This window comes from Corvus cornix, chromosome 3 (assembly GCF_000738735.6).
Source record: "Corvus cornix cornix isolate S_Up_H32 chromosome 3, ASM73873v5, whole genome shotgun sequence".
Lineage (NCBI taxonomy): Eukaryota > Metazoa > Chordata > Aves > Passeriformes > Corvidae > Corvus > Corvus cornix.
Window position 1 is genome coordinate 83,469,269 of NC_047056.1, and position 14,573 is coordinate 83,483,841.

The following is a 14,573-nucleotide window of genomic DNA, read 5'->3' on the forward strand; positions in this document are numbered from 1 at the left end:
CCAAGGCAGATGTAAGAGGACACCTAGAAGGGTTGTTGATTTGGGAGAAGTGGGGGTTAGAAATAGAGTGCAGCGGTGAGGAGAACCTGGGACTCCGAAGCGGGTGCAGCGGGACTGGGACAAGCTGTGCCATGAGCTCTAAGCCCAGAGCCAGCTGGGATGGGGGGTGTGAACAGATACCCTTCTGCAGAGCCAGCAGCGCTGGTGGAACAGAGCCTTGCTCTCGGCTGCTAATCACAGCCAAACCCATCTGTCAGCAGATAGTTTTGAAACTTGCTTGTGAAGTGCTCTATGCCTTTCTAATATCAAACTGCCTCGAGGCTGACACCCTGCTATTGCCATAAATTATTTTGTTAACTTAGAGTGCAGGCTTTTATGCAGGCAATATAAAGGATCTAAACTCTTCTAACATCTCCTAAAGTGCCCGTATAATGCCACAACATTAAATTTCAATGGTCACTATCTTAGTGTTTGCCATTGTATATGCAATTTCCTCTTTTTAAAGAATATTTAGCTCTACCAAACAATTGTTGGGATTGCAAAGGACACAGCAAGTATAATAAGCAGAACACTTGTCTGTCCAATGCATGTGATATTTGTAATCGCACGATCAAACATATTTCGTACAGTATTTCCAGTGTTTCTGACACTGGAAAAACAGAAACATAGCAAGATGCATCAGCTTTGCACACGGGAAGCAACAATCTCTCTGTAGGACCTCAACTTCATCTTTTAGAACGTGTTTAGTAAATGAGGTAAAGGAATATGAAATGGGAGAGAATGATTAAGACTAGTATAGAGTTCCCTGGAAAATGTGACTCCACTGTTGCGTTGGTGTGACGGATTTCCTGCATGGTGCTAGTTAAGTCACGGGATGCTCATTTGCATGGGCTGTGAATGTTTTTCACTGTGAGAATGGCTCTCATTTTGGGGAGCATATTGGATCTGGGCTCAGATGTCCAGGAGTCTGGAGCATCCATTCCTGGGCACAGGCAAATGGGATTGTGATCTGCACGCACCACCCATCCTGCAGCACTCTGAAACACACATCTAATGGACCCCAGAGCAGGTGTCCCAAGCAAAAACTCGGTCCCTTTGTGCTTCTACCTCCCACACAGAAATTAATAATTTTGTTCTCAGCAGAGTCTGAAGAGGGTGAGGTAAATAACGTCTTGAATAAAAAGCATAAAATCAGTCTCTAAGCACCTGCTTTTCAAATGAGCTCTGTCCAGCCTGTGTGCTGAATGAGGCTCCTAAGGAAAAGTAATGAAAGAACATGAAATTAGATAGTTTCTCAAAAATGTAAACACACATTGATCCATTTTTAGTGGATAACAATATTTGAAATTATATGCTTTCAGTGTTTTTGGCTATTAAAGCTTCCTAAGAAAGTTGGAAGGTCAACGGGAAGGAAAGAGGAAAGCAAAGGCAAAAGAGAAGGAGAAAGAGAAAGGGAAGGGGAGATGTTTTCCTAGTTCCCCTCACGAAGTCTGAAAAGGTGCTTGTGAGCAATCCAGGGAATCATCAGGGAAATAGAAGGAATCCCCAAATTCTTTTATGCTGTTTTGGGAACAAAAGGCCTGGTTTAGGACTTCTTTAAAGCAGGGAGCTAGCAGAATGGTGCTTTTCAGACCTCACCAGACTTGGTTAGGCTCGCTACTATGCATGGATTTTCAAAAACAAACACGCCCGTATACTAAATCCCCAGGGGATTTTCTTCATGTATTCATGCCTTTATCATCCGATCTTAAGATCAGCCAGCGCGTACCAACAGTAGTACTTGCACTTCAAACACCGGGAAGACAAGGGGAAAGCAACAGGAACTTTTGTTGAGCCAGAAGAATGAATCGGCAGCTGGGACTGGGAAGCATCGCTTCGTGCATCCCAGTCCAGTTAAGCAAAAGCAACTCCCAGGGGTTCTCTGCGATCAAATTATTACTTCTTAATCGCTCACCTATGAACTGTACCTATAAAGAGCCCGGAGGGGCTGTCAATAATAAACCCCGGGAGCGCGGAGGCAGAAGGACCCTCGGCGGTCCTGCCCCGGCCCGGCGGCTCCACCCCCGCCCGCCCGGGGAGCGCGGAGCGCAGCCTCACCTGGCAGCAGCGGCACGGCGCTTCCCGGCGGCGGCGCGGAGCCGGCTCCCGGCATTTCCCTCCTTGGTTGCTGGTTGCTTGAAAAAAAGAGAAAAAAATACGTCTAGGTACAAGGTAAGAGAATTTTTTTTTTTATATTGTATTTTTAATTTGAGCGCCGCTAATTGCTGTGTACATGCGCAATTCGCTGGTTCAGTGAGCGCACCGAGCATTGGCGTAGGTGCGGGCGGGAGGGAGCGAGGCTGGAGTGTGCGGGGAGCGGACGCGCCGGGATGCTCGGCGGCCCCGGCTCCAGGCGGGCTGGACGGAGCAGGACAGCGCTGAGGGGCCGGGCCGGCCCCCGGGCAGATGTAGCGCTGGGCTGGAGCCTTGGAAGGTGCACCTGGTGGGGCTGTGCTGTGCGGCTTCCCCTCCCGGGCAGCGCACCGAGGGGTCAGGGAAGGATAACCGCAGCCCGGAGACAGGTTTGGTAATTCTCATCTCTCAGCTGAGCGCTGCTTCGCCTTCGCTCTCAGATACTGTGTGCCTGCTTTCTGTGCGTCACCCCTCCCTTCCTCTGACCTCCGGAATTAATGTGGGTACCTTAACTGGGGGGCTCTGAAAAAATGCCTGTCCGGTTGTGATACTGTTTTGTAGTCTGAAAGGATGTCGGTCGGGTTTTGTTCTTAAAAGATCTTTGGTGTTTTTCTTATGTAAACAGTGTGCTAGAAAGGTGGGGGGGACACTGAATCTAATAAGTGTTCTTATTCCAAAGTACTACGTTTAGTCACTGTTCAGTTGGAGTAAGACACTTTCAACACAAATGAACTATTTCAGTAAACTGGATTTTAATTTTTACAAAATCAGTGTTAGAAGACAAACTGTTGTAGATTACAAGCAATGTGTCCTCCTAAGGAAGAACACATTTCCTTTACTTCCAGTATATTTTGGAACCTATCATGTAGTTTAGAAGTAGCAAGAATATTAATTTGCTTGTTATATGGTTTGATACAATCACTTTCCTAAAGTTAATTCAGCAATGAAGAACATGCACCTTTTTACACTTTGAGTTTGTATATTAGGTGGCCTCAAAAAATTGTCTTTAGGTTTACTAGAACCAATGACTTTTATAAACAAGCTTGTATTTGTTTTCAGAGTTGACCCTGAGATAAACTGAACAAGAAATTAGAAAGTTCTGTAGTAAGGTCATTCAAACATTTTTCTCATTCCTTACCTTTAAAATGTAATGGATAGAAAGGGGAAAGCAACACAGATGTGCTTTATTCCTTTTCTTGCTATGGGATCTGATCTCGTTTACATATTTCTTCTCCCAGATGAGATGGATATATGGGAAGTAGTGAAGCTGATGTTTTGAAAGTGTGACCTAATTGCCTAATTTAAGTCTTAGGCCCGATTGTTTTGTTTCCTAGAGAGCCTGACCATCTTTTGGCTCTCTTTGACTTCAGCTGAAGTTTTAAGTACTCAGAACTAGCAAAATTCAGCCTTTGGGTATCTCAGCCTGGCCCCAAACACGGAAGCACTGGGAAGTAGTCCTGACATGTGGAGGATTTCCCAGTGGCTGTAGAAATAATCTTCAAAATCAGCTGTTGTACATTAAACAGGAAAAAAAAAGGGAACTTCTTTATTGAGTTAAACCACCTCTTGCTGGTTTTTGTTGTCCTGGGATTCCAGACTCTCACATCACTTAATGGGCAGCAGCTTTCTAGCTACCACGAGGAAGTTGTCCAGTCTCTCTAACTCTGCATATGCAGTAGCAAACTTTGGGTTTGAAGTGGAAAGATAAGTTTGCGAAGGCATTTGCTTTCCCAGTGGCAATTCCCTTGGGATTGCTGTTTGAGTGGCACAGAAATGCTGTTGGCCCCTCAGGAGGAAGCAGCCTTCATCAGCTGTCAGTCAGCTGATGAGTGACCAAGTCCTCATTACTTGCCTTAACCCCCACTTACTGGCTATCCACGAAATGGGATAGAAGTCATCACACCTCGTAGCAAGAGACTTTTGGGAATGTAAATGGCAAAATAAGGTACTACAGGAACGGTAAGTCACATGGCTTTGTGCTAGAGCAGCAATGAGGAGCTCTGTGGATCTCCAGGCTGTGTATGAACTCAATTTATAAGGTCCTCTAGAGACCTTACCTGCTTGCCTCCTTCCCATCCTCTTTCTCCTAACTGCTGTTCCTCCTGCTGCCAGTTTTGATAGTAGGAGAAATAGCTCTCCACCTCTCCAGATTGCCCTCCACATTAGTCCCTCCTTTGAATGCTTCATTAAACACTGGGAGACACCTTGGGAAGCTTGGCTTTGTTTGTTTGCAGAGCAGGGGGCTAAAACAGGCCAACACAGCTGAAATGAGGTGCTGAAATGTTGATGTGTTTGCAAACTATGGGAGCAGTTTATGGCCTTTCAGGGCATCCTCTGGCTTGCCCTGCTTTCCCAGGGTTTCCCTGCATAGATGAGTACCCATTTCTATGCTAGAGGTGGAAAAGGCTGTATGAGTACCTGTGATGTTTTCTCATCTTGATGGAAGTACAAAGAGAAAGGGAGATGCACACACTGGTATAATTTTCAATAAATGTTTGTGGGGTTATTCACTTTTGCATGCTCTTTTTTAAACACTTGGAAGTGAACGTTTTTTTGAGGGGAGCCATGACAAAAGAAATGAAGCCACATCTCTGGAGGGATAGAGTTGTAGCCATCAGCATCCCATTGCACTTCTGTTGATCAATTCATAGCTTGGAAGAGGGAAGGGGAAGCAGAAAGATTGTGCACTGAAACACTTCAGCACCAAACCTAAAGGAAGGAGGAGAGTGACAGCCTGGTTACTGCCCATCCACTCCTGCATTCCTCCTTGCTGGCTGTTTCCAGCACACCATTCATGAAAGTTGTTAAAACTAATTCCATAGTTGCTGTTCTTCCAGTCTGATGTCTGCTTTCTCTGCAACTGAGATTGGTTGTTGAAAGTCTTCAGGCTCCTGCCTCCCCAGCACGGCTGCCAACAGAGCTCTCCTGCTGCCCTAGCGCTGCCTGGTGTGGCTGTGAACGGCTGAGGCTGATGGGGATCCGGGAGAGGCAGCTCCCTGTGCAGCAGTGACCATGTCAGGTGGCATCAGTGGCTTCTGTACTCCAGCATCCTGCACCATGTCGGTCAGGCATCTTTCTTTATAGAACCAAATCGGAACAGCATCGTCCTGGGGTGTTTGTTTTCAACTGAGGCAGTTAACAGTTTGCACACAGTCATCATGCCTAAGGGTTTGCTGCTTATTTGTACAGTACTGCAAGGGATAATGTGACTGTCTTGAGTACTGGACCTGTTCTTCAAATACTGTGGGTAGGACAGATAGCAAGGAGAGGGAGAGACCAGCAGGACCCCCATGGCAGCAGAAGACCATGTGTTCAGGGACTGGCTCGGGCTGCATGCCTTGACATGGAACTTGTGGTAAGCCGTGGGGAAAAGAGGTGCCACACAGGCTGCAGCAGTGCTGTCCACAGAGGAGCAGGCAGTATGGTCCCTCTCTTGGCAGGGAAATGGATCACATCTGCATGTTTCCCTGCTGGGATCTAGATGCCAAACCCTTGAGACTCTTACTGATGAATGCGGGTTATCCAATTGTGTCCAAACATTTCTTCCCATCTCTAAAAAAACACAAACCAAGACACCACATTCAGGGACTGGGCTAGGGGTATCAGATTGTTGGATTATCAGTGTTTTGGCTGTATCTAATGTTTCATTATTAAGGGTTTTGTTTTGTTTTGTTTTGATTTTGATGCTGAATGTGGGTGCTTTCAGCCTCTTGACAATCCAGAGTGCAGTTGCTTTGGCTAACACGTTGAAGACACTGGTGCTGGGTGTCTGAGGGGCTTTTAGTGTTGCATAGGAGCACATGTAGATCAGTGTTACTTATCAAATGTTAGCAGCAGCAGTAAGATGAGAAGCCTGATAGCAGCAAATCTGCTGCGAGGGTCAAGAGGGGACAACCTCACCTTGCAGTCCTGCTGAAATTCCAGTTTAACCACTGAGGTATGAAAGTTGTACAAAGATGGAAAAACGGGAGCAAGCTTAAACTCAGCTTAATTTTAGTGTCTAGAAGTGACACTGAAAAGGTGTCGATTTTTTAATTGCTTTGGCAATTAACACACAGATTTGTGTGCTGCCTTCCCATCCCTCCCCCACAGAACCAGATTTTAGAAGCAGTTCCCGTAGACATGGGAAACTGAAGTATTGTCAAGTATCTTCTCTGAAAGTTGCCTTGTCATATCTAAGACATGTAGTTTCCCTGTGTTAAAGCTGTGGCAGAATGAAATGCTGCATGTTGCTTTATTTTCGCAGAGGGTCCAAGCCAGTTACTCCCCGCTGCTAGCACTCTTGCAAGGCAGTGACAGGGCTAACATGCTTTCTTCTCTTGCTCAGCCTCATCACTGGCATTTTTTTGTCTTAGTTTGACAGGTATTTGCGTTTTTTCAGTGTCTTTCTCAGCAGTATTCCCCAGTAGACTCTCAGGTAATCACGTGGAACCATGTGTGGCCCATGCATTATTTTGCACTCTGTTTAGCAGCCTGGCTGGCAAGTACTGCCTGGAGCAACTGCTGGGTGAAAATCACATGTGTAGGCCTAGGAATTACAAATCATAGACAGTTTTCTAAGCATGTCTAGGCTTTTGGGTATCAAGCTTTGTTTTTTTTAAAAAAAAGCTGTCTTCTGGGGTTTTTTTAATTTATAGGGGTCACCTTAAAATTTTCCTGTGGGACAAGGGAGGCTGGAAACATTCTCCTATGTTTGTGACTTTGTAAGATGGGTCATTTGGAGCACCACCAGGTTAGGCTACAGTGTTCCATCATGGCAAACAATATTTTGTGGAAGGGTATATACTATTCCTTTAAAAATGTAGCCTGGAGAAGATGAGGAAGAGTTCTCGGCTGAAACGTTTGCATGAAACAGTGTGATAGAGCAGCCAGGGAATATATTGCATGCTAATAAAGTTCCTTCTTCAGTGTGAAAAGTGCATGCTTTGTGAGTGACACTGGGTCTTTTTTTACCTTTTGACATTCTAACTTGACCCATAATGGGGCATCCACCAGCACGCCTTTTCAGTCCTTTCCAAAGAGCTGCCACAACTAAGGAGATTTTTTTTTGAGAATAATCTGTGACCCAGCAAGGTTGGCTGCAATGTTTGTTTGTTTTTCTCTCTCCTGCTGGTTCCTACTATTCTCTTACTCCCACATCCTATCTGAGCCTTGTTTTCAAATGCATTCTTCAGCCCTCTCCTTCCCTACCTACTGCATCTTGTGTTGTGCTTTCTGACTTCCTTCTCTTTTCTTATAGTTTTTCTTTCCAGTTCCTTTTGGTTCTGGTCTCCCAGGAGCAAGGAGTGAAATATTAACAGTTGCTGAGTACCGAGTTAATCCGGCTCTTGTTAGGAGTGTAGGGTTCAGGTGTGGGTGCTGAGAGACATCCTCTGTGTATGACATTGTGCCCTGGTGCCCTTAGCATCACTTCATTGCTGGGGTAGCAGAGAGGAATATATATCTGTACTCCACCTGCTATCATCTACAGTCCAGCATTTGAGATAAAAATACTGATAAAATTTGATCTTTGCTAAGATACGGATGTTCCAGTTTTTGCAAGTTAATTACCAGGCATTAATTGCTCTGCTTTACCACCTGGATGTGCATCTCACTTATAAAAAGAAAGCTGAAAAGCTTCAGACTTAGGGAAAGCAAAGCAAAGGTATTTGAAATATCTTGTGTCTTGATAGAGGATATGGGAATTGTAGGTGCTGTGACAGTGGTTTGGAAAAAATACTATTTCACACTAAATTCAGCATGCATACCTGTGTCTTTCTAAGTCAGACTGATGCTTTTACAATAAGGCTCTTAGATTGGTTGGGGATACATCCTTGTGTTATCTGTACCTCTTTGTCAATTGAGGATCACCATCCTCACAAATCTGTGCTTAGAACATGTGCAGGAACTTCCTGTGTTGATGTCAGCATATCCTGACATCAGGTATAAAATAGTTATATTACTCCATGTTGCATGGGTAAGGCTGGGTAATGTATGTCTTCATTATCTCTCTGAGGAGACACCTAATTTGTAGATGGCGAGCTTTTATACTATCCAAAAATACAGCTTTAGAGACCTTGCAGAGAAGAGCATTTTCCACATGAGGTTAGCTGTAGCCAAAGGTTTGACTAGTCTGATCCTTGCGGTTCACAACATCTACTGAATGGAAATGTAGAAGAAGAAACCTTTTTACATAATAATCACTGTGCTGGAAAATTTATCTTCCTGCTAATTTCATATGCCTGTGATGCCCAGATGGTTATCAGTTGTGTGCTAATGTAATCTTGTGTCCTGCTGGTTTATTTGTAACCAGGATTGGTCTGTTTATGTGTGGCTGCATATGGCAATTAATTTAAATCTTTTATCTTATTTTACATGTTTGTCTGTATGCAAGACATAAAGAGGAATCCACCTTGTAAAACAAATTTGGTATAAACGGATTAGTGAGTAGATAATACCTGTCCTGTTGGGATATTACATACTTTTACTATCATCCTAACAGAGAAATAAATGCAAAGAAATTAAAACCTGATGTATTTGTTATTCATACATGTATAAAATGTTACTGTGTTTCAGATTTCTTGATGATTTTATGTATTTTTCATTTAACTTTTGTAATTCAAAATACTTGGTTTGGGAATATAATTGTAGTAGGTAGTTATTTCTTGAAGACTACCATTAATAAAAAAAAAGAAGCTAAAACAAAGGTGATTTTAAAAATAGAGAAATGCGTGCGCGCACACACACATGCATATATTTCTATTTTAGTCTGATGCATCTCTTCTAACTTGTTTCAGATTGAAGAAGCTTCTTGAGCAGGAGAAGATCTATCAAGCCCGGAAGGAGAAGGAGCATACAAAGAGAATCAATAAACTAAGAGAAGAACTAGTCAAGCTCAAATCATTTGCACTCATGCTGGTGGATGAAAGACAAATGCATATTGAACAACTTGGTCAACAAAGCCAGAAGATACAGGACTTAACCCAAAAATTAAAGGAAGAAGAAGAAAAGCTTAAAATTATTAGTGCAAAAACAAAAGAAGATGGACAAAAACTGATGAAATTAGAGGCAGAACTTGAACACAAAACAGCATCATTTTGTCAAGAACATGAGGAGATGACTGCTAAACTGGCTAATCAAGAGTCACATAATAGACAGCTGAGGCTCAAGCTAGTGGGGTTGACTCGCAGAATAGAGGAGCTAGAAGAAACTAACAAAAATCTTCAAAAAGCTGAGGAGGAACTTCAAGAACTAAGAGATAAAATAGGAAAAGGGGAATGTGGGAACTCTAGCTTAATGGCAGAAGTGGAAAACCTCCGCAAGCGCGTGCTTGAAATGGAGGGGAAAGATGAAGAGATCACAAAAACCGAATCCCAGTGCAAAGAGCTGAAAAATAAACTGCAAGAGGAAGAGCACCATAGCAAAGAGTTGAAACTTGAAGTGGAAAAACTGCAGAAAAGAATGTCAGAGTTAGAGAAGCTGGAAGAGGCTTTCAGTAAAAGTAAGTCAGAATGCACTCAGCTACACTTAAACTTGGAGAAAGAAAAAAATTTGACTAAGGATTTGATAAATGAGTTGGAAGTGGTAAAGACTCGAGTGAAGGACCTTGAGACATCAGAAAGCAAGTTGGAAAAGGCTGAAATAAGCTTAAAAGATGACCTTACAAAGCTGAAGTCGTTTACTGTAATGTTGGTTGATGAGCGAAAAAATATGATGGAAAAAATAAAACAGGAGGAAAAAAAGGTTGAGGGCCTAAACAAGAATTTTAAAGTTGAACAAGGGAAAGTTATGGATGTAACAGAGAAGTTGATAGAAGAAAGTAAGAAATTTTTGAAACTGAAATCTGAAATGGAGGAAAAAGTCTCTAGTTTGACAAAAGAAAGGGATGAGTTAATTGGCAAACTGCGAAGTGAAGAAGAAAAATCCTCTGAATTAAGGTGTAGAGTTGACCTGTTAAAGAAAAGAATTGATGGTATGGAGGAAGTAGAAAGAGAAATTACAAGAGGTCGAACCAGGAAAGGAGCAGAGCATGGTTCTCATGAGGACAACAAGATTAAGGAACTTACCATTGAAATTGAAAGATTGAAAAAACGTCTCAAGCAACTGGAAGTGGTTGAAGGAGATTTGATGAAGACTGAAGATGAGTATGATCAGCTAGAGCAGAAATTTAGGACTGAGCAGGATAAAGCTAATTTTCTTTCTCAACAGTTGGAGGAGATGAAACTCCAGATTGCCAAAACCAAAGCAATAGAAAAAGGTGAGGTGGTGAGCCAGGAGGCAGAGCTGAGGCACAGGTTTCGTCTGGAAGAGGCCAAAAGCAGAGATTTGAAAGCGGAAGTTCAAGCACTTAAGGAAAAAATCCATGAGCTCATGAACAAAGAAGACCAGCTTTCTCAGCTCCAAGTTGATTATTCAGTTCTACAGCAAAGGTTTATGGAAGAGGAAGACAAAAACAAGAGCATGGGGCAGGAAGTTTTGAACCTGACAAGAGAGCTGGAGCTTTCTAAGCGTTACAGCCGTGCTCTGAGGCCCAGCATGAATGGGAGAAGAATGGTTGATGTTCCTGTGACGTCCACTGGTGTGCAGACAGATGCTCTAAGCAATGAAGCAGCAGAAGAAGAAACTCCAGCAGTGTTTATAAGGAAATCCTTCCAGGAGGAGAATCATATCATGAGCAATCTGCGACAGGTAGGTCTGAAAAAACCCATGGAGCGTTCTTCAGTGCTTGAGAGATACCCTCCAGCAGCAAATGAGCTTGCTATGAGGAAATCTTGGATACCATGGATGAAGAAGAGGGAAGCTGGGGCTCAGACAACTCCTGATAAAGGAGCCCGAACCCACAGTAGTCCAGCACATCCTGGGGAGGTTGTCCTTTCACCAAAGCAGGGTCAACCTCTTCATATTCGGGTGACACCAGACCATGAGAACAGTACAGCAACTTTGGAGATAACCAGCCCGTCTGCAGAGGAATTTTTTTCAAGTACCACTGTCATTCCTACTTTGGGAAATCAGAAGCCACGAATAACCATCATTCCCTCTCCAAATGTTATGCCACAAAAAGGAAAAGGCAGTGACAGTCCCATGGGCCCAGATCGTTCCATGTCTCCAGTCACTATAACAACATTCTCCAGGGAGAAGTCCCCAGAGGGAGGGAGAGCACCCTTCACCGACAGACCTGCATCACCAATTCAGATCATGACAGTATCGACATCTGCAGCACCGGCAGAAATCTCCGTCTCTCCGCAGTCACAAGATATGACCATGGGAAGGGCTGTCTTCAAAGTCACACCAGAAAAGCAAACCGTCCCGACTCCAATCCGCAAGTACAATGCCAATGCCAACATTATTACAACAGAAGACAACAAAATCCACATCCACTTGGGTTCCCAGTTTAAACGTTCTCCCAGTGCCTCACCCGACGGTGCGAGCCCTGTGATAACAGTCCGACCGGTGAACATCGCGGCAGAGAAGGAGGTTGTAACTGGTACCGTCCTTCGATCTCCTCGGAACAACCTGTCCCCACGACCTGCAGCCAGCAAGGTGACGAGTACTATCACCATCACGCCTGTTACAACATCTTCCACACGAGGAACACAATCAGTGGTAAGCAGTGTAGTCTCATGGTGTGGCCTTCATGGCCAGGAGAAGGACAAACTGTAGCTTGGGTTTGAGACGCCAACAGGGAAAATGGTGGGGGGAGGGAGTGAGCAGAAACTCTTGTCTTCCCTACATTTCTTCTGGCCTCAAGCTTAATTATAAAATTGGAATTTCCCCAATTCATGTATTTTTGTACCAGTGTTGGATGCTGGTATACTTTTGGTGTTATCTCCCAAAGCAATTAACTTCCAGACGAAGTCCCTTCAAACTTATTTTCATAATGGCAACCCAGTAAAATTGCAAGTGAGAGACAGAGGGACAAAGAATGATGGGGACGACAGAGCAGGAAACAGTATTTTTATTTTTGATGAGTGCAATTTCTGACTTTTGAAAATACTTCTCATGGTTTTTTGGCCCAGCTACCGGGTCTTTAGACTCTAATTATGCAGGCTAGTGTTTCTTTGATATAATCCTGTGATCCCCATATAATTCAGTTAATATCTGCTATATGACTGAACTCCAAAGGAATAAATAAGCAGACATTGTCATTGCTTACAGCTCCAAGCCTCTTTAGCCAGTGAATAGTAGAGCTCTTTCTGTTCCTCTGAACTTCTGTAAGTGCTGTATTACTATAGTGCTTCCTGTAGCATATTTTTTTTGCTTTCTCTTTGGGCTTCTACAGTGGTAACCCGGCTTCTTTTTCATACTGAAAGACTTTTCAACTCTGTCTTTAACAACAGTGGCCAGTATTTATTGATAGTCCTCCCCTAGTTTATTATTGGACATAGATTTTTATTGCTTTAGTTGGAAATAACCTGGGAAAGAAGAATTTAACCAAAACAGAAAACCAGCAGTACTGCGTTAGTCCAAAAACTTACTTAGCTAGACAGAGTCTGCAACAGATGCTCAGGGGAAGATTATTTTGAGTGGGTAAACACACAGTAATGTTTCCCTCGGCGTCTGTTCCCAGTTTTTGGCAATAGGTGGGTATTTCTCTGTGAACCAGAGCCTGTAGCCACATCTTTTGTCTTTAATAGACCATGGCAGAGTTTTCTCCTATTTATTCTTTTAATTGCTTTTTGAACTCACTTGCACTGTTGTTTCCACAACATCAGGGGGCAGTGAATTCAGCTGTGGGCTTTGGGAAAAGCTCTTTTGTTTGATACCTTTTATGCAATACCTTCATTGGTTACAGCCTTTTTCTTGTATCTTGACAAATACTGAATAGTCATCCACTGCTCATTTGTCCATGCTGCTCCAGAGTCAGCAGACCCCTACAACACGCCTCGTCAGCCGTCTCTTTCCAAGCTGAAATGTCGAGGTGTATTTAAGATACACTTTCACACTTTTGGAGAGAAGCTGCCATTCCCATTTAAGGCTTTGGAATTAAGAAAACCTGCATTCATCACACAGATCTCTTCGGGATTGCACATGCGCTCGCTCTCTCTCCACCTATATAATGTACTGTAGACACTTTATTATACAGTGTTTCCCTACATATTAGAGGCAACTGTTCATTTTTTTAAGTCTTGAATTAATTAATTAATTTACAAACTCCTTTGTCTCTCAGAAGCTTGGAAAACTGGGGTTTTTTAACTTTTCTTTTTAACTACATGTCTGTCTCTACTGTGATGATGCACTGAACCGTGGCAGACAAAACTTTTTTGGTTTGTTTTTTTCTGGCTAAAAACCGGCTTCTTTCTTCACTTTATTCTCCCTGATTTGGAATGTAAGGAAAATAGTTCAACCGTAAGATTTACTTTATCTTATGCTTCCCTTTGTTTTTTAATGTCCCTAGTCAGCTGAGCAGGCAACTTCGAACAAGCTCAAATGTGCCTTTTCCTCCCCAGCCTCTTGGAAAAAAAAAAAAAGTGTATTCACCATCTGTTTTGCAAAAGTCAACTTTACAAACACACTTCACTGCCCCTAGTCAGAAAAACCAATCTGTGATCATTTACTCAGTAACCCTAGATGAAACCAACAGATACAGTTTTGAGGGTTTAAATTAATAAAATCTAACAAGACTAACTGATACACAGCTGGTTTCTTAGCTCACTGGTTTTAATTTTTGTCTTAATTCTCCTCACACAAGATGCTTTGTACAATGTATTAATGCCTTTTCCATGGCAGCCTATGGATTTAGATAGTTCCCATAGAAACCAAAAAAAAGTGTGTTTAGTGCTCCTTAGCTTGGTTACAGTCAAACTCAGTCCCAGGAAAATACTTGGGCTATCCTAGCAGACCTAGGATATGATTTTTTTATTACAGATGGACCACAGAGACCAGAGGATATGGAGACCAAAATGAGCCTGGTTATTAGTCTTGCCTTAGCACATTGGCCCAAATTTCTGTTTCCAGGACAGTTCATACAGTTTGCAGAAAAAATCCCACAGAATAAACCCAAGTATTCTTTGTGAAAAAACCCAAACCAGTGGTGACTCTATCCTGTTTTTTGATTTAGGCCTTACATTTGGTTGTAGGATTGCTGCTGAATGTGGATCTTCTTTGGCTACCAGGTTGGGTGTCAGTCCTATACTCACTTAATCCCTGTGCTCCCCACCTCCTACAAGTCTGGCATTGAGTGCCAACTGTTTATGCTGCCAGAGTACACAGTGACTCCAGTGCCATGCAAATCTGCAGGGAGCAGAGGGAATCCCGGCTGCAGCAGAGCCAGCACGGTGGCACAGCACCAACCATGCAGAGCGTCCTGTGACCGAGGCAGGAGGGCCTGGCTGAGAAGCTGTTGGGTGCCAGAGCTAATGGGACAAGTGCTTGTGCAGCTGTAAGGCCACTTGCAAGTGGGCAGCACTTAGTTTGAGATCGGC

At 43.3% G+C, this 14,573-nt stretch overlaps 1 protein-coding gene across 6 annotated transcripts in view; it reads left to right on the forward strand.

The window, feature by feature from the left end:
• FILIP1 (filamin A interacting protein 1) overlaps positions 1–14,573 on the forward strand; it is a 102,725-nt gene that overhangs the window by 76,037 nt on the left and 12,115 nt on the right. For 3 of the 6 annotated variants that reach the window (XM_010405233.4, XM_010405255.4, XM_039568756.1), the window contains one exon: positions 8,949–11,754. In XM_010405233.4, the coding sequence (XP_010403535.3) occupies positions 8,949–11,754 (2,806 nt within the window). Of the gene's footprint in view, positions 1–2,084; positions 2,212–2,348; positions 2,562–2,610; positions 2,672–8,948; positions 11,755–14,573 lie in introns of those variants that run through there. The other 3 variants (XM_039568757.1, XM_039568758.1, XM_039568759.1) reach the window with 3 other exon arrangements.